Genomic DNA, 20934 nt, shown 5'->3' on the forward strand with positions numbered 1-20934 from the left:
TAAGTGATTTCTGCTGTTAATAGAGTTGGCAGAAAAACTGAGACAGAGTCAGAGAGGAAGAAGACTGGGCTTGGAGCACCACTGGCTACAGAAGCCCTGTGGGGTTTAAGCAGAGGGTATTTCATGGCACCAGAGCTAGACTTTGATCTGGCTGGTGTAGACCACTACCTCGTGAGTTTGGGAAAAGCAGGTATGTTTGCTGGGGTCAGAGGGATTTGGAGACCTACACTCTGTTCTTCTCCAGAACAGAATGGTTCTCAGCTCTGATGATCAAAATATGAGTTAAGGGAGGTTATTACTTGGAGCTTCTCCTCTAGCATCCTCCCACTGTTTGCCCTGCCCTCCTTTCCTTTCTGACCTGGTGCACAGCTTACTTTCTTCATCTTTGCCTCTCCCACAGGGCCTAGCACATAGTAATGCTTAGATATATTCCTGGAATGAATTGATTTTTTCACTGGGCGTTACTGCCTTCTCCATGTTTTGCCTTGCTCCCTCACTGGAGTTTCAGAAAGTCTCTTCTCATATCTTCTTAGAGAAGTCATCGGTGTGAAATTTGTGGAATAGCAGGTCCAGTTTGATAAGGTGGTCACCCATCACCAGAAAGGCCTTGAGGGGCTTCTTCCTTCAGGCTCAAGGAGCTAAATATCTATTATTTGTAGCTGCTAAAGTTATCTCCCTGCCTTTCTTATCTAATTTTAAAAAGTGTGGTGGTGATGGATTATAGGCCGGATCAGAATGTAGGCGGAAAGATTACCAAGGTCCCATGGGGTGTGGCCTCTTAGTGGCCATTAAAACACTGAGTCACTAAGAGGCAGTTGGCTGTTATCACAAAACTTATTTGCACCTATTTAATTTTGAAGGCTCTTGGAGTCTTAAACTGTTATTGTGTATACTCTTGGCAGTGGGCCAACACCAGAAGCCAAGACAATACTTCTTCATGAATGCCCCCTGTTTTTTGCATTACATGTGGCAAATGTTAATTTCTAGGTTTTCTTTCTCTTGCTCTCTAGCAGTTCTTGGTCTCCTTCTCTCCATTATCAATTGATATGTGTTATGTGCTTCCAGAAGGCAGATTCATTTTAATCTTAGTTAAAGCAAAAATTATGTGGAATGGTCAGTTTCTTTACCAAGTATGTTCCAAATTGATAAATATGATCTTTGGATATTCACTTAGTTTATTCTTGTTCATTTTTTCTTTATCACAGAAATCACAAAGCAGGATGGGGATGAGAAAGAGCTAGTAAGAGGGATAAAGAGTGTCCCTTAAAGAATGGTAACAGAGGCTGGTTGTTGTAGATTATTCTGCCTGAGCTGGGGTGAGGCTGGTGGGTCTTTTGTGGAGAACTCATATGGATTTATATTTGGAGAAGAGCTCAGAACTTTGAGGCATGTACAACTTACAAATGACTGGATGATCTAGTGTCTTTCCCGCAATAAAACAAAACAAAACAAACCATTTTTCAAAGGAGCAGGTGGTGGTGTGAAGCTGCCTGCCACCCAAGGTTATGAGGTAAGCCAAGCACAGTCTGGTAAGAGAGGACAGAGACAGAGCTGAGTCCTTACAGGGGAGGACAGAAGAACACATTTAAAGATATGAAGGAAGATAACTAGAGAAATAGTCAGCCTTTCCATGCAGCCAGCCATGTTGTATGCAGTGTCAAGATGGTCATCTTGGTTTGGCATGAAAGAAATGTTAAGAATTTACAAAACTGGATTGTGTCTGACTGTATAGCTGGAAATGAGTCAAATAATGAATAAGGAACTTTGCATTTGTCTTTGTCTTCTCTGAAGTTATCACAGAGGCACTAAGAAAAAGGCATCTGTGCACAGCCATCCCAGAATGATACGAGATCATCTGGAGTCTATACAGGTCTAGAGAAGCTCTGGCTATCTGTTTGTTTACCCAAATAATGGTGCAATGAAACTAATGTGGCATTGCATGTAGCAGGGACTCCATAGATATTGTGGGGAGGAAGCAAAAGTGTTTTGGTCTGCATCTGCATAGATTTTGGTCTACATCTGGCATATGGATTTTGTCTATATACCTTTGGTATGGAGCATGTTAGTCTGCATCAGGGTGGGTTTTCACTGATTTGGAAATCAGCCGCTGCCAGACTAGGATGGGAGTTGGGAGGTGCTGAGGGTGATAGGGTAGGTAGATGAGTTGGAGGAGGTGGCTGTGTTTCCTCTTGGTCTAATTAGCAGATACTTTGGGGGCTGTCATGCCTTCAAGTTGTTTGCACCTAGAAATATTTACTTGGATAATTAGGGTTTCTAGCCTTATTGAGAGAACATGACGCAGATTCTACCCTAAGGACTTTTATATTAGAAAGGGAGACAAGGACTTCTCGTAACTACTGCAAACAGAATATAGTACAAAGTGAAATAATAGTTGAGAGGATACCTGGTAAATGATTGATTTGGTAAAGTTACTCTCAGAAGGTTCTTGGGTGATAAGTTAGAATATTTATTTTTATGTCTTAGCTGAATTTGGTTATTTCAGCTTTTTATCCAACCTTTCAGGGAAGCTATGTGGTCTTTACGTCTCTTTCTCCAGAGGAGAGGTTGTACATTCATTACTACTGCAGTGGTTTCTCTCATTTTTCAACTTTTGCACAAACCAAGACTGAGAATAATAATAATTATTATCATTATTATTATATTAATAAGAATTATTACCATCCTTATAATAACTATTATTAGATGTTAGCATTAGATGTGCACTAATATCTAGAGCAGATATTTAACTGGATCTATTTTATTTTTATTTTATTTTTTTATTGGAGTTCAATTTGCCAGCATATAGCATAACACCCAGTGCTCATCCCATCAGGTGCCCCACTCAGTGCCCCAGACCCAGTCACCCCCACCCCCCGCTCACCTCTCTTTCCACCACACATTGTTCATTTCCCAGAGTTAGGAGTCTCTCATGTTCTGTCTCCCTCTCTGATACTTCCCACTCATTTTCACTCCTTTCCCCTTTATTCCCTTTCACTATTTTTTATGTTCACCAAATGAATGAGACCATATAATGTTTGTCTTTCTCCGATTGACTTATTTCACTCAGCATAATACCCTCCAGTTCCATCCACGTCGAAGCAAATGGTGGGTATTTGTAATTTCTAATGGCTGAGTAATATTCCATTGTATACATAGACCACATCTTCTTTATCCATTCATTTTTCGATGGACACCGAGGCTCTTTCCACACTTTGGCTATTGTGGACATTGCTGCTAGAAACAACGGGGTACAGGTGTCCCGGCATTTCATTGCATCTGTATCTTTGGGGTAAATAGCCAGCAGTGCAATTGCTGGGTCGTAGGGCAGACCTATTTTTAGCTCTTTGAGGAACTTCCACAAGAATTCCAGAGTGGCTGCACCAGTTCACATTCCCACACAGTGCAAGAGGGTTCCCCTTTCTCCACATCCTCTCCAAAATTTGTGGTTGCATGCCTTGTTAATTTTCCCCATTCTCACTGGTGTGAGGTGGTATCTCATTGTGGTTTTGATTTGTATTTCCCTGATGGCAAGTGATGCAGAGCATTTCCTCAGTGCTTGTTGGCCATGTCTATGACTTCCTCTGTGAGATTTCTGTTCATGTCTTTTGCCCATTTCATGATTGGATTGTTTGTTTCTTTGCTGTTGAGTTTAATAAGTTCTTTATAGATCTTGGAAACTAGCCCTTTATCTGATACGTCATTTGCAAATCTCTTCTCCCATTCTGTAGGTTGTCTTTTAGTTTTGTTGACTGTTTCTTTAGCTGTGCAAAAGCTTCTTATCTTGATGAAGTCCCAATAGTTCATCTTTGCTTTTGTTTCCCTTGCCTTCATGGATGTATCTTGCAAGAAGTTACTGTGGCCAAGTTCAAAAAGGGTGTTGCCTGTGTTCTTCTCTAGGATTTTGATGGAATCTTGTCTCACATTTAGATCTTTCATCCATTTTGAGTTTATCTTTGTGTATGGTGAAAGAGAGTGGTCTAGTTTCATTCTTCTGCATGTGGATGTCCAATTTTCCCAGCACCATTTATTGAAGAGCCTGTCTTTCTTCCAGTGGATAGTCTTTCCTCCTTTATCGAATATTAGTTGACCATAAAGTTGAGGGTCCACTTCTGGATTATCTATTCTGTTCCACTGATCTATGTGTCTGTTTTTGTGCCAGTACCCCACTGTCTTGATGACCACAGCTTTGTAGTACAACCTGAAATCTGGCATTGTGATGTCCCCAGCTATGGTTTTCTTTTTTAAAATTCCCCTGGCTATTCAGGGTCTTTTCTGATTCCACACAAATCTTAAGATAATTTGTTCCAACTCTCTGAAGAAAGTCCATGGTATTTTGCTAGGTATTGCATTAAACATGTAAATTGCCCTGGGTAACATCGACATTTTCACAATATAATTCTTCCAATCCATGAGCATGGAATATTTCTCCATCTCTTTGCGTGTTCCTCAATTTCTTTCAGAAGTGTTCTATAGATTTTAGGGTATATCCTCTACCTCTTTTGTTAGGTTTATTCCTAGGTATCTTATGCTTTTGGGTGTGATTGTAAATGGGATTGACTCCTTAATTTCTCTTTCTTCAGTCTCATTGTCAGTGTATAGAAATGCCACTGACTTCTGGGCATTCAGTTTGTATCCTGCCACACTCCCAAATTGCTGTATGAGTTCTAGCAATCTTGGGGTGGAGTCTTTTGCATTTTCTATGTAGAGTATCATGTCATCGGTGAAGAGGGAGAGTTTGACTTCTTCTTTGCCAATTTGAATGCCTTTTATTTCTTTTTGTTGCCTGATTGCTGAGGCTAGGACTTCTAGTACTATGTTGAATAGCAGTGGTGAGAGTGGACATCCCTGTCTTGTTCCTGATCTTAGGGGAAAGGCTCCCAGTGTTTCCCCATTGAGAATGATATTTGCTGTGGGCTTTTCGTAGATGGCTTTTAAGATGTCGAGGAATGCTCCCTCTATCCCTACACTCTGAAGAGTTTTGATCAGGAATGGATGCTGTATTTTGTGAAATGCTTTCTCTGCATCTATTGAGAGGATCCTATGGTTCTTGTTTTTTCTCTTGCTGATATGATGAATCACATTGATTGTTTTACAAATGTTGAACCAGCCTTGCATCCCATGGATAAATCCTACTTGGTCATGGTGAATAATCTTCTTAAAGTATTGTTGGATGCTATTGGCTAGTATCTTGTTGAGAATTTTTGCATCCATGTTCATCAGGGATACTGTTCTATAATTCTCCTTTTTGCTGGGGTCTTTGTCTTTGAATTAAGGTGATGCTAGCCCCATAGAACGAGTTTGGAAGTATTCCATCTCTTTCTATCTTTCTGAATAGCTTTTGTAGAGTAGGTATGGTTTCTTCTTAAAAGTTTGATAGAATTCCCCTGGGAAGCCATCTGGCTCTGGCCTTTGTGACTTGGGAGGTTTTTGATGACTGCTTCAATTTCATCTCTGATTATTGGCCTGTTCAGGTTTTCTATTTCTTCCTGTTCCAGTTTTGGTAATTTGTGGTTTTCCAGGAATGGTCCATTTCTTCTAGATTGCCTAATTTATTGGCATAAAGCTGCTTATAATAAGTTTTTACGATCATTTGTATTTCCTTGGTATTGGTGGTGATCTCTCTTTTCTCATTCATGATTTTATTTATTTGAGTCTATTCTCTCTTCTTTTTAATAAGGTTGGCTAATGGTTTATCTATCTTATTACTATTTTCAAAAAACCAACTCCTGGTTTTGTTGATCTGTTCCACAGTTCTCCTGGTCCTCTATTTCATTGAGTTCTGCTTGAATCTTTATTAACTCTCTTCTTCTGCTGGGTGTAGGATCTGTTTGCTGTTTTTTCTCCAGCTCCCTTAGGTGCAAGGTTAGCTTTTGTACGTGGGTTCTTTCCAGTTTTTGGATGGATGCTTGTATTGCGATGTATTCCCCCTCAGGACTGCTTTTCCTGTATCCCAAGGATTTTGAACGGTTATATCTTCATTCCCATTAGTTTCCAGACTCTTTTTAATTCTTCTCTAATTTCCTGGTTGACCCTTTCTTCTTTGAGCAGGATGGTCCTTAACCTCCACATGTTTGAAATCCTTCCAAACTTCGTCGTATGATTTAGTTCTAATTTCAAAGCATTATGGTCAGAAAATATGCAGGGGATGATCCCAATCTTTTGGTATCAGTTAAGACCTGATTTGTGACCCAGTATGTGTCTATTCTGGAGAAAGTTCCATGTGCACTTGAGAAGAATGTATATTCAGTTGCTTTTGGATGTAAAGTTCTGTAAATAGTTGTGAAATCCATATGGTCCAGTGTATCATTTAAAGCTCTTGTTTCTTTGGAGATGTTGTGCTTTGAAGACCTGTCGATTGTAGAAAGCGCTACATTCAAGTCACCAAGTATAAGTGTATTATTATCTAAATATGTCTTAACTTTGGTTATTAATTGATTGATATACTTGGCAGCTCCCACATTCGGGGCATAAATATTGATGATTGTTAGGTCCTCTTGTTGGATAGATCCTTTAAGTACGATATAGTGTCCCTCTTCATCTCTCACTACAGTCTTTGGGATAAGTTTTAGTTTATCTGATATAAGGATGGCTACCCCTGCTTTCTTTTGAGGACCATTTGAATGGTATATGGTTCTCCAACCTTTAATTTTCAAGCTGTAGGTGTCCTTATGTCTAAAATGAGTGTCTTCTCTGGGAAATGAACTAGGGGTGGGGGAAGGGGAGTTAGGCGGGGGTGGGCGTGACTGGGTGACGGGCACTGAGGTGGGCACTTGACGGGATGAGCACTGGGTGTCATTCTATATGTTGGCAAATTGATCACCAAGAAAAAATAAATTTATATTAAATAAATAAATAAATAAATAAATAAATAAATAAATAATAAAATCAGTCTCTTCTAGACAGCAAATAGATGGGTCTTACTTTTTTTTTTTATCCAGTCTGACACCCTGTGCTTTTTGATGGGGTCATTAAGCCCATTCACGTTCAAAGTTACTATTGAAAGATATGAATTTAGTGTCATCATGATACCAATTCAGTCCCTGTTTTTGTGGATTGTTCCCTTGGACTTCCTCTCTCTGTTACAGAATTCCCCTTAGTATTTTTTGCAGAGCTGGCTTGGTGGTCACATATTCTTTCAGTTTCTGCCTATCTTGGAAGCTCTTTATCTCTCCTTCTATTCTGAATGAGAGCCTTGCTGGATAGAGTATTCTCCGCTGCATGTTCTTCTCATTTAGGACCCTGACTATATTCTGCCAGCCCTTTCTGGCCTGCCAGGTCTCTGTGGAGAGATCTGCTGTTAATCTAATATTTCTCCCCCCAAAAGTTAGAGATTTCTTGTCTCTTGCTGCTTTAAGGATCTTCTCTTTATCTTTGGAGTTTGCAAGTTTCACTATTAAATGTCGAGGTGTTGAGTAGTTTTTATTGATTTTAGGAGGGGATATCTCTATTTCCTGGATCTGAATGCCTGTTTCCCTCCCCAAATTAGGGATGTTCTTAGCTATGATTTGTTCAAATACATATTCTGGACCTCTGTCCCTTTCGGCGCCCTCGGGAACCCCAATTAAACGTAGATTTTGGAAATATCAGAAAGGGAGACAGAACGTAAAGACTGCTAACTCTGGGAAACGAACTAGGGGTGGTAGAAGGGGAGGAGGGCGGGGGGTGGGAGTGAATGGGTGACGGGCACTGGGGGTTATTCTGTATGTTAGTAAATTGAACACCAATAAAAAATAAATTAAAAAAAATAAAAAAAATAAACGTAGATTTTTCCTTCTGAGGTCGTCATTTATTTCCCTTAACCTATCTTCATGATCTTTTAATTGTTTTTCTCGGTTTTTCTCAGTTTCACTCCTTGCCATCAATTTGTCTTTTTTGTCACTCACTCCTCCTTCTACCTCATTAACCCTCGTTGTTAGGACCTCCAGTTTGGATTGCATCTCATTTAATTGATTTTCAACTTTGGCCTGATGAGACCTAAATTCTGCAGTCATGAAGTCTCTTGAATCCTTTATGATTTTTTCTAGAGCCACCAGTAGCTTTGTAATTGTGTTTCTGAATTGGCTTTCTGACATTGATTATAATCCAAATTCTGTAACTCTTTGGGAGGGGGGCTGTTTCTGATTGTTTCTTTTGAGGTGAGTTTTTCTTTCTAGTCATTTTGCCCAGTGCAGAGTGGCCAAAAACAAGTTGTAGTAGAAAACTCAGCAAAAGAGAGAAGAGATAAAAGAAAAAAAGGGGGTGGGGGAGCGAGGAAGCAAACAGAAAACAAAAAACAAAAGGGAGTATCCTCTGATTCTATATACTATAAATCCCTCGACTTACCCTGGAACTTTCCAGTGCTGCTTGGTCAATACTCGCTTTTCCCCTGTCCTTCTAGCGGGTCTTCTGTGGGAGGGGCCTGCTGTGCTGATTCCCAGGTGTGTGCACCTGGGGGAGCTGCTCTGCCCCCTGCCCAGTGCAAGGCTCAGTGGCAGTTGTTTATCCTGTTTATCCGGTGAAGTCACTGTGAGGCCCAGTGGGCGTTGTTTATCCTGTGAGGCCCCAGGAGGAACAGCAACAGTGGCGGCGGCCAGCTCTGGAGCCCTGGAGTCAGCTCCGGCAGGAACTATGGAGCTCTCAGTCTGCAGGGGCCTGGATGCCCCGGGGGGCGGGGCCACCCATCTGCACAGTTCTGGGCCGCCTGGCGGCAGGAGCGCCCTTGCTGTCCTGGGCCTTCCCGGCCTCCGCCTGTGCTGTGGAGAGTGCTGGATCTTGGGCTGTGTCCCCCGGCGCCCTATGCTCCAGGGCCGGCGCCGTTGGAATCGCGCTCCTGGGGCCACGCAGCCCCCTCGGCACAAAGCCGCCTCCTGAGCCGCCAGAGCTGCTCCCAGGGCCCCGCCGGCAGCGCGCTGCAGCCCTTTAGGGAGCTCGGCCTACGGTGTGTGGCGCGCTCTCCCCTGGGGCCACCTCCTCCGTTAGTGCCCCTGGGAGCCTGAGGGCTTCCCCGCGCGTCCTGGGATCCTGCTCCAACTCCCTGTGAGCGCGTACTCCTTCCCTCTTTCCTAACTGGGTGTTAACCCAGTACAAAATTCTAGTCTAGTGAGTTATGCCACTGGACATTAATGAGGGGAGACCAAAGGATGAGAACAGCATATTGGAGAGATCAGATATCTATCTGTAGATGTGCCCAGAGACGCTTCCAGAAGGATAGTCATGTTGAACAGTGTTTGGAAAGAGCATGTTCTATTAGGGACAGTCTGTGTGAGGGCTTTGTTAATGCCACAACATGTGCATGTGTGGTGGAAAATTTGACCTGTTTAAGCAAGAGCTACAAAAAGGTTGTACTAAGAGTAAGTGATAGAACAACAGTAAATGGAAAGCCTTGTAAATATAACTTAGAAATTTGGACTTAATAGAGAGAACTAAACTGCATGTCTTGTTAAGAGTGTTTTTGTCTGTCTCAGTCTGTCTGTCTTTTTAAGACTTGCGGTAAGTATCATTTTCTGGAAGGTGGGCAGAGAGAACTCAAACTTGTTTTCTCTCACAATGTAGCAACCCAGAAGAATGTGATTTAGGGATTTATCACACCTTATGGAAGGGAAACTCTCTTCAAGGGCTGCTGGGTGAATCTGAGTGAGAAGTGAGAGCATCTCATTAGTTAGAGTTCCCAATTTTATGGACCAGGAGGGTGGTCCGGGAAGTAGGATAAGAGACTGACCCTGGATATGCAGCATTTGTAAAAGATTGAAACCTACCAGATAGAGGTCCAGTGTGGACAAGGTTCTAAATATCAATGTGGCAACATGTGAAACTTCCACTTTTTCTAGGGTTTCCATCACACTTAGAGTAATAGCTAAAGTCCTCACAGTGACTTTCAGACCCTACATAAAGGATCTGGCTTCCTGCTTTCTATCTGACCTCATCCCCTACTGTTTCTCCCTCACTTACAGTGTTCTGGCCCTACAGGCCTCCTTGTTATTCCTGAAAGACATCCAAGTACCACTTCACACCCATCAGTATGGCTGCTATTCAAAAAACCAAAAAACAAAAACAAAAACAGGATATGGAGTGTTGGAGAGGATGTGGAGGAATTGGGATGCTTCTGGTTACTGGTGAGAATTAAAAATGGTACAATCACAGTGGAAAACATTATGGTGATTTTTCAAAATTATTAAATATGCAACTAGCGGGAAGCCTGCATGGCTCAGTGGTTAAGCGTCTGCCTTCTCTTCAGGGCATGAACCTGGGGTCCTGGGACTGGGTCCTGCAACCAGCTCCCTGCGGGGAGCCTGCTTCTCCCTCTGCCTATGTCTCTGTCTCTCTCTGTGTCTCTCATGAATAAATAAATAAAATCTTTTAAAAAATGTAACTAGCATATGTTCTAACAATCCTACTTCTGTGTATATATCCCACAAAATTGAAAATAGGGACTCAAGTGTCTTGTTCATAATAGCATTATTCCCAAATTCTAAAATGTGAAATAACCAACATGACCACCAATGGATGAGTAGATTAACAAGATTTGGAACAGACACACAATGAGATATTAGTCAGCCTAAAAGGGGAATTAGTTCTCTATATGTTACAACATGGATGAACCTTGAGGCATTATGTTAAGTGAAATAAGAAGATCACAAAAGGACAGTATTGTAGAATTCTACTTATATGAGGTACATAGAGTAGTCGAAGTCAGAGAGACAGGAAGTAGAATGGTTGTTGCCAGGAGCTCCAGGAAGGGAAGAATGGGGAGTTATTCTTTAATCGGTACATAATTTCAGCTGAGAAAGATGAACAAGTTCTAGTGATAAATGGTGGTGATGGTTTCACAATAGTGTGAAGGTGAGGGTTGGGTTGGACCATCCATTTTAAAGTCACAACACCCACTCTGAGCACATACTAACATTTGCTTGCTTTCCTTTTCTCTGAAGCACGGATTGCAAATCCAACACGATATACATCCTTATTACTTATGTTTAATGTTTGCATCCTACTGCAGAAATGTTAGCTGCTTGAGTAGAGGCATGTTTAATGTTTGCATCCTACTGCAGAAATGTTAGCTGCTTGAGTTTTTGTTTGCATTATCTGGACTGCTGAATAAATAGAGAGCCGTATATTTGTTTGTTGAATGAAGAAATGAAGGACGATGATTGGACATAGACTTCTAGAGAAGCCCAACCAGCGTGTGAAGTTGGGAGGATGCTATTCTTCATTTCGTATTGTTAAGTAATTTCTTCTACCCTGGATATGAGACTTGGCCCTAGTGTTCATGGTGGCTTTCCCTCTGTTTACCTTTCTGTATGTATTCTGACCTGTTTCCCACATTGGAAGTGTTTGTGTACACATGCACCACCACACTTAACTATAATTTAAAGCTCTCACCCTGAACTCAAAGCCTCTAATATTGTTGTCCTGACTGCTCCCTACATGACTTGTTGGGCTGTTTGAGTGAGAAATTCAGAAATTCTGAGGAAGTTCAGTTATCCAAAAAGATTTATAATTCTTTGTTTGAGAGCCACCGATTTGATTGGCTCTGCAGCTTTCATTCTCTGGAAATTTTAAGGACTAAAGTATTTATACACTTTGGGATCAGGAAGGAGCTGTGCTTGGATACAGAGGATTGCTATAATCTCTGGAGATGTTGCATTGAAAGTCCACTTTTCTGAAACTTTGAGAACTTGAAGATCATTAATACCATCAGTACCCTTCCTTTCAAATATCAAATTTCTAGTAAAACAGTGTTGAAACTATCTTTGACAACTATCATATGGTTTCACCCACATGTGGAATTTAAGAGCTAGTACAGAGGACCATAAGGGATGGGAGGGGAACTGAATAGGAAAAATCAGAGAGAGAGAGACAAACCATGAGAGGCTCTTAACTCTGAGAAACAAACTGAGAGTTGCTGAAGGGGAAGTTGTTGGGGGATGGGGTAACTGGGCGGTGGGCACTAAGAAGGACATGTGATGTGATGAGCACTGGGTGTCATAAGCAATTGGTTAATTATTGAAAACTACATCTGAAAATGATGGCAGTAGTTTGGCAAATTGAATTTTAAAAAGAAAAAGAAACTATCTCTGAAGCTATCGAGGAGCCAGCAGTCCAACTTCCTGATTGTCAGGAGTGTTAACACCCAGCCACAGGAACCCGTGGAACTTGCTGCCTTGAAGAATGTTTTGAAAAGGAAAGGTCCAGAGTGAGGGTAGAACCCTTCTCAGGAGAGAATAATGAACACAATGACCTCCAGGACAAAGGAGAGTGAGTGGGGCGGGCTGGGAAATCAAGACTGCTTGCAATTTAGTGCATGAATTGTTGGGTGTGACAGTAGTTCTTCATGGGGACTTGGGATTTTTTTTGTTTGTTTTAAAATTACAAAGGATCTCAGAGACTGAGAGAAACACAGGGAAGAGGAAGGAGGGAAGTGGGACCCAGGGGCATTATGGAATTCACGGAAACTGGCTTCAAGCTCTCTTGTTTCTCTCTTCATTTATTTAAGCACATCCTCCAAGTAATCACCTCCTTTGGAAGAGACTATTTTCTGATTACACTGAGATTCACAGACCCAGGAAATGTCCTCAGGAAATGCACTTGGACAGATGATGGTACATGTTTTACTCTCCTGTTTATACCTCAGTTTGACTGTTTCTTTCCAAAATAACAACAAAAACAAAATCTTCTAGGAATCTCAAGATAACAATAGTCAATCAATATTTTCATACATTCATTTTCTCTGCCCTAAATTCCTCTTATGGTTGCTTAGCATAACCTTGTCCTGGGGAGTGAGAATTGGGCACAAGAATGTATAATTTAGAAGTAGGAAGATGTATATGGACCCTGGCCCAGCCTTCTGGATGCTTTAGACTATAAAAGAATTTAAGGACATATCTAGAACACCAGCTGACATGACAGAAAGAGAAAATTAGTTTTAGCTGAGCATCAGGATGGACAATAAGCGCTGGTGAAAAGGGGAAGAAGGTTAGAAATAATGGCTTACAAATGGCTTTCTAGATGTTGGGGAAAGCTTTTAGAATAATGTTAAGAAGATATATCATTCCAAGAATGGACAGAAGGAATGAGGAGAGTAACCCTAACAGGGCAAATACATACCCAGGCCACAGGCTCATCCCAGGAAGGGTAAGTCAGGATGTGAGAGCTGAATTAGGAAGGAGGTGATGGGCCTCATGGTCGGGGAAGAATTAGAGTAGGGCTCTGACTAGCTGATTCGGAGATCTGGCCTGAATATAAACCATTGGAATAATCAGATTATTGCATGGAGAAAGAGTATTTCTAGATATGGCATTTGAGGATGATCTTTCTCTGTGTTGTTATAAGGTGGATTTGTAGTACGCTCACTCAGGATTCCCAATCATGGGTTTGTTTTCTTTTCTATAAGATTGCTTGTTCATGTACTTGTTTGGCCTTCTCCTCTTGGAGTCATGTAATTATTTGATTTTCAGATGCTTTGTTCTTTGAGCTGCTTCTCTGGTATCTTCCTATTTTAGTCTGTAAAATATATCTTCAGTAAATTGGAAAGATAGCATGGACCACCCTGCACAACACAATTGAGGGAAACAGAAATTATGAAAAGCATTAGCCCTTTCTGAACCTGCCATTCAGATGGTCCTCCTCTGGGATTCCTGCTCAAGGTCTATGATATGGACTTTAGAAGAGTGTATGATATTTTTTTGAGGTGACTAACCTCAGAGGGGTGGTGTGATTCAAGCACTGTGAAGAACCACTGTTGTGTCTTAGTTGGGAGGGAGGTGGCAGGGGACAGTTCCCCAGAAAGAGAAACCTAGTACAACCATTCTTAGTAACAACTACAGGAGCCTCCAAGGACAGTTGAAGGACCTGAAGGAGAAGAGGAATTGGGAAAAGGAAAAGGAGTTCAGAAGAAACTAGTAGGAGGGGTGCCCCATCTTCCATTGTTTTTCATCCTCTGTCTAGCAGGTATTCCTTCCTTGTATTCTCCATATCCTGAAGATTATATAATTCTGGTTCCCCTTCATGTTAAATCTACTGACTGCTACTGATTTATTAGCCTCTGTACTAGGTCCTCTCATAACATTATCTCCTGCAATTCCTGTGTTGAACCCGCAGTGAACAGAGTGTGGTCAGTCCCTTCCTCAGTCATGGCATCTTCACACCATCACTTCTTGTCAGGCCCCTTTTCAGTTCATTTTATTTTCCTTTTTCATCTTTACCTCTATTCTTGTTTCCCTTACTTACTGGAGACACTTGCTTTGGTATATTTAACAATGTTCTTCCAATCCATGCTCTACATGTATATTTAGATACATTTACCCATTCAACAACTATAGTGCCCAATTGTGTGTGTGTGTGTGTGTGTGTGTGTTCTTAATTCCACTAAGATTGTGCTTAAGAATGGTGGCACAAGTGACACCCCACAGCAGTTCATTATGGTTTGTATCTTCTCACTGAATTCTCAAGCTGAGCCAGGGAGGCCAGTCAAGCAGTTTCCTTCTAGATGAGGTAACTGAGGCATAGATGTTAAGCAAATCACTATAGTTTATGTAGCCATGTGAAAGGTCCAGGATTCACATCCAGATTTTGTGTCATAATGATCATTATTCTTATCACTACAGTACCAGGCACTGTCTCTTCCAGAAATAAGATGAGGCATCTGTAGACAACGATGATATTATTTATTATTATCATTATCACTATTATTGCTTGTTTTCAATGCCTGGTCTGACTCAGTAAGCCTGGACCTCCAAGTGTTTAGTAACAAAATGAATGAGAATATCAAATTAGAGTCCTTAGCTTTCAAGGCAAATTATTTGGAATAAAACTCTTTCCATATGTCTGATGAAGGGTAGCTAACAGACTTGAGTTTTAGTGGATGATTTTGGGGCTCGATATCCATAAAGACTAATTGATTATATTGTTTGGGGACTGGATCATTTTCAATTTTACATTTGAGGTAGATGATATTAAGTCCATATTGCATGCTGGGCTTGTGCTAGGCACTCAGCTACATATCTCACAGGCATCATTTCACTTACACCTCACAACTACCCTATGAGGGATTCACTTTTCCTCCCATTTGACTGTTGTGGAAACTAAAGCCCCAAGAGGTGAACTAATTTGCCCCCTGGGTGTGAGATTGAGTTGAGTTTTGAACCTGAACAGCCTACCTACAGAGTCTTACTCCTAGATACTAAATTGTGCTGCCTTTCTGTAAAGGAAGCTTTTACAATTTATTCCCTTTGAAACTGAGGACAATTTCTTGTCAGGTGGACTGGAGAGCAGTCATGTGATGTACTAGTGGAATAGTATCTCCAGAGGGAGAGAATACGAAATTTATAAATATTACCTAGGTGTCTCTGTTAGGCCTCCTCTGTCTCCTGAAGTAAGAACCTCAGCCTTAGGACATCGTACCTAGGTTATACAGCCTGATCATGATGCTTTTCAAAAAATAGGGATTCTCTAACTAGGCGTAGGTAGTTGGTTGCCTATAATCCAAGACAGACTGATATTTTTAAAGAAAGTGTCCTCAAAAGCAAACAATTCTTTATCACCTTGTATGGCTCATTCCTGCTATGAATGACATGCAGTGAAGGTTTTGTCACAGGTGATGTTCCCTACACACTTTTCACTTTCATGGACTTCTACAAGGAAGGTAATACCATCTGCATATTTACTGAGCAAGGTTTTTAAGGTTTGCATGGCTACAAAGTAGCTATCTCAAAGTCATGTAGGCAGGAATTCTGGATTATGGTCTCTTTTAGGTTTTCTTCTCAGTGTGGTCATTTGTTCCACAAATACTTCTTGATCATCTAACTCACAGTTTATTGGCGGAGACAGGAGGCTGATCTGGAATTTTGATACATTAGGATCAATGGCACATGAGGGATCCTGTGTGCTATGAGAGTATATAGGGAGGGCACCACAAGGGTCAAGGGAGGCTTCTTGGGAAAGCACTCTTGAGCTGAGAACTGAAAGTGAAGTGGGGATAGCTAAGCGAAAGGACCAAGAGGGCATTAGAGGCAAGGGAACAGGGTGAGTGTAGAATTTTGCAGCTCGGGTAGGACCTGGGTAGGGGATGAGGCTAGAGGGACAAGTACATTGATACTGTAGAAATGTTCTATTAGGGAAGAACTGACCTGCCTTATGTATCTCACCTACTGATTGGTAAATCATAACATTGGAACTGGTGAGTCGCAAACAAGGAGTCTACATGGATTTATAGACAGAAGGTCTATCCCATAACCCAAAAGTTCCTTTTGATCATCCATAGAGAAGACTTTTCAATTTTGACTTCATCTTTATGTCTTTAAAATCTCTGACAACATTTTGTAAACTTCTCTCAAAACCAAAGCCTCAGTAGGGAGGAGAGTGGGGGCTGCATCACTGTCTCCTGTGTTCTCCATTACTCATTTCTGGACATTGCTGTGAATTTTTCACCCAAAGCCTTGTTCCCCTTGAGGAGAGGACCATTTGAATAGCAGTAGGGAAGGAGGGGATAGGAGGAAGCATATGTTCCGTATGTAGCATTTGTTTATTAAGAAAATATATTTAATATTTTCAGACAATGGTTTGTGGGAGTTAGAAAAACTCCTTTTGACAAATTAATAGACAATTATACGCAAGTGCTTTAATACCTACTCACAGAGCAGGGCAGGGTCTCCAGGCCCCTGGAAGCTGCCATCACAGATGGTGCAGGGTGTTTATAAAGCACAGTATGGCCAGTGAGGAGACTGTCTGCAGAAGTCAGCTCACCTTCTCTTTTGGAACCTAGAGAGGGAGGAGACAGAGGAATTATTTTGGTTGTGAGCTGTTGAGCTAGGTGACTTACTTCTTTTCTCCCTATTCATCACATCCTCATAAATGTGCACATAAAAGTTGAGTGAGTTTTTGAGTAGTTGGTTTAGGCGAGGTGTATTGAATGTCAGAATTCACAAAACCACCTTCCTGACTCTTCTCACTTCTCAGTCCTGGACCTGGGGTGGTACTGCCCCCATTTCTCTAGTGTTACCTTCCCAGGCAGCCTGGTCCTTTCCATTTTGCAGGTGATTATGAAGGCCCTGCTCCTTCCTCCCTCCTCCTCTCTTTTCACAGAACACCTGTGGGCCTAGGTGGGTAATGGAAGGGGTGTACTGTACATTCTTGGGCATCAGTACAGATGAATGGATGAGGCAGAATGAGGATAGAGGGGACCAAATCCTGTCTATCTTGACTATCTGATTTTGGGGCTAAGTGTTGTAAGACTGAAGGATCTCTATTTGTATATTAAACTCAGATGATTTTTTAAAAATGAGTCTGTAATTGCAATGAGGCCCACTGGTCCCTGATTTTATGTGTCATAATTCATGTTCAAGCACTGCACACACATCCAGTGTGTAATTTATTGCACAATTTATTCATGCCCTGCTGTGTCTTACAGCTTAATTAGTACACGAAGCTACAGGAATTTGATGAACCCAAATGGGATTATGTCATGTGGTGTGTAAAAAAGAAGAATGTTGAGAGGTATTTGGTACTTTTTCTGTGGAGGAAAACTGAGTTGATCTTTCTATCATGTCCTTTGGTGTCACTTTCTGTGAAATTTGGGCTGCAATATGTGATGTGGTTTCTGAGCTTTGGTTGGTGGGTTGAATAATGGGGTCAGTAAATATTTATTGTCTATTCTGTCTTAGGAATTATGAAGGGTCACTACATACCAGAGGAAATATGAAGCAGCAGCTTTGAACACTGAGCAACCAATTGAGGCATCCCCAACCCAACTGGGCTTAATGCAGCTTCACTGAACCTGATCTGAGACTCACAGCTCCCCGGGATTGCTACAACTCTAGCTAGAATGCTGTGCCAGGCACTCCGAAGATTTGGTAAAAAGCTGGTGCACAAACATCCACTGGAGCTACCTGTGGCTGAGACTGCCCCTGCTAGAAGCTTGAGCACTCTGGATTTAGTGGTCCTGGGTGTGGGCAACACCCTGGGTGTAAGTGTATATATTTTGGCTGGGGAGGTGGCTAGAGATCAAGCAGGACCATCTTTTGTGATTTGCATTTTGGTGGCTGGCCTCACTTCAGTGTTGGCTGGGCTGTGCTATGGAGAGATTAGTGCTCGGGTTCCCCATTCTGGCTCTGCATATCTCTACAGCTATGTCACTGTAGGTGAACTCTGGGCTTTCATCACTGGCTGGTTCCTCATCCTCACCACTTTTGCTCACATAGGCATTAGGATCTGGGCCTGGACCTTATTCTTTGACAATCTTTTTGGGAACAAGTTCTCCCTGACCTTGCAGGAGACTTTTTTACCACAAGCTCCTGGTGTTTTTGTAGAAATTCTAGGCTTCATTATTATGTTCCTTCTATTATTGATCATGGAATTGCTGACTCGGAACATTAGGCAGCTTTCTCTGGTTACCAAAATGCTCACTTTGGTGAAAGTATTGGCACTTGGTTTTGTCATCATCTCTGGCTTCCTGAAGGGGGACCTGCACAACTGGAAGCTCACAGAAGACGACTACATAAAGGCTGGACTCAATGACACCTCTAGCTTGGGCCTTCTGGGCTCTGGAGGATTTGTGCCTTTTGGCTTCCAGGGGATTCTCCGTGGATCAGCTACCTGTATCTATGCTTTTACAGGTTTCAACATTATTGTTACCAGGGTTGAATTAGCCCAGAATCCCAAGTGTTCAATCCCCAAAAGCATTATGATTTCCCTGTTCATTTGCTTTTTGGTGTATTTTGGTGTGTCAGTGGCACTTACACTTATGGTGCCTTACTACCAACTTCAACCTGGGAGCGCCTTGCCTGAGGCATTTCTCCATATTGGCTGGGCCCCTGCCTACCACTTTGTAAACGTTGGATTTTTCTGTAGTCTTTCTACCAAAGTCTTTGGCAACATGTTCCCCATACGTCAACAGGTATACATGATGGCAAAGGATGGCCTCCTATTCCCTGTCCTTACCAGGATCCAAACCGGCACATATATGCCCATTCTGGCTACCATGATCATTTTCATTGTTGCAACAATAATGGCATTCTTCCTTGGATTCACTGATCTCTTGGACCTCAGGTCAATTGGGGCTCTGTTAGTTTTCACTCTGCTGGCTTTTATTGTTCTCATCCTCAGGTATCAGCCTGAAAGGAAGAATGGGGGAAAAGAAACAGAGGTTCTGGGAGAGAATGAGGGAAATGAAATGCAGGTGCAGGAAGAGAATGAGGGAAATGAAGCACAGGTGCAAGAGGAGAATAAGGGAAATGAAGCACAGGTGCAAGAGGAGAGTGAGGGAAATGAAGCAGAAGTGCAGGAGAATAGACCTGCAGCTGAGAGTTTGACTCTGCAGGCACTATTTTTTCCAGGCAATCCCACCCCCACTGCACTCTCTGGCTGGGTTGTCTCTGTTTGCTCCTCACTGCTTGTTCTGCTGCTGACTCTTCTCTGTCTGGTGCTGGCCCGGTGGCCAGTTCTGCTTTCTGGAGACCCAGTGTGGATCACAGTAGTTGTGCTGCTTCTGGTGCTCATCACTGGGATGACTGGGGTCATCTGGAGGCAGCCACAGAGCTCCTCTCCCATTCACTTTAAGGTACCTGGTCTGCCTCTCCTCCCGCTCCTGAGCATCTTTTTGAATATTTACCTTATGATGCAGATGACAGCTGGCACCTGGGCTCTATTTGGTTCCTGGGTCCTGGTTGGATTTGCTATCTACTTTGGTTATGGGATCCGGCACAGCCAGATTCCTTAAACCCACTTCACTTAGGGCAAAAACTATAGATCTTGAACTTAGCGGAGCCAATACATATTTTGTTTGATATCATCACACGAATGCACTCTGGTTACCCTGCACAATAATGGGGAGTGCTCTTGAGCACAGAGATAGCTATGCCTCTCTTGGGATGTTTGTAGAGGAACTCTAATAGTGCTCTTTATTTATTGTGAAGAATTTTTCTTTTCTCTCTTTCTCTCGTCTACTTTTCAGTTGTGTTTCTACTATATACTGGCTTTTAAAAAAGTTCTTATTGAAAGAACTATAGGGGGATGCCTTGGTGGCTCAGCAGTTAAGAGTCTGCCTTTGGCTCAAGGTGTGATCCTGGAATCCCAGGATCGAGTCCCACATTGGGCTCCCTGCATGGAATCTGCTTCTCCCTCTTCCTGTGTCTCTGCCTCTCTCTCTCTGTGTCTCTCATGAATAAATAAATAAAATCTTATGAAAATGAAAGTTCAGAAAGAGATGTGGGTAGCTTAGTTTGTTCAGTGTACAATTCTTGATTTTGGCTCTAGTCTTTTTTTGTTTTGTTTTGTTTGTTTGTTTGTTTGGCTCCAGTCTTAATCTCAGAATCCTGAGATTGAGACCCACGTCAGTCTCAATATCCAGTGTGGAGCCTGCTTAAGATTCCCTGTCCCTCTGCCACTCCTCTCACTGATGCTCACTTTCTGTCTCTCTCTCTCCTTCATTCATAAATAAATAAATAAATAAATAAACAAACAAATAAATAAATCTATCTTTAAAAAATAAAAGCTAAAATACATGCTTTTCTTTGGGTTAATGTCCAGTAGTAGAAATACTGATATTTCTATATTTTTGGGCGGAGCTTCTATACTGATTTCCATAGTGGCATTATGAAATACTTCCCATCAGCAGTGCATGAGGGTTCCCTTTTCTTCATAGCCTCACCAACATTTCTTAATTTTAATTTCTTTTTTATTTTAGTTATTGTGACAGTTATAGTGTTATCTTATTTAGTTTTAATTTATATTTCCATGATAATTAGTGACATTGAGCATCTTTCATGTGTCTGTTGCCTATCTGACATGTCTTTTTGAGATAAATGTTGATTCAGGTTCTCTACCCATTTTTTAATGTATTATTTGTGTTTCTTTGGTGTTGAGTTATGCAAGGCCTTTATGTACTTTGGACATCAACCCCTTGTTGTATATATCCAACAATATATTTGCAATATTTTCTCCCATTATATACTTCACCTTTTA

At 41.7% G+C, this 20934-nt stretch overlaps 1 protein-coding gene across 7 annotated transcripts in view; it reads left to right on the forward strand.

The window, feature by feature from the left end:
• The window catches only part of LOC112665493 (cationic amino acid transporter 3-like), an 81464-nt gene extending 60530 nt beyond the window's left edge, over positions 1-20934 (forward strand). For 3 of the 7 annotated variants that reach the window (XM_049102605.1, XM_035707325.2, XM_035707328.2), the window contains exons 2-4: positions 9930-10091; positions 12473-12578; positions 17637-20934. In XM_049102605.1, the coding sequence (XP_048958562.1) occupies positions 17798-19690 (1893 nt within the window). In that variant the 5' untranslated portion in view covers positions 9930-10091; positions 12473-12578; positions 17637-17797 and the 3' untranslated portion in view covers positions 19691-20934. Of the gene's footprint in view, positions 1-5; positions 191-9929; positions 10092-12472; positions 12579-17636 lie in introns of those variants that run through there. The other 4 variants (XM_049102603.1, XM_035707324.2, XM_035707327.2 and 1 more) reach the window with 3 other exon arrangements.

The sequence above is a fragment of the Canis lupus genome, chromosome 27 (assembly GCF_003254725.2).
Source record: "Canis lupus dingo isolate Sandy chromosome 27, ASM325472v2, whole genome shotgun sequence".
NCBI lineage: Eukaryota > Metazoa > Chordata > Mammalia > Carnivora > Canidae > Canis > Canis lupus.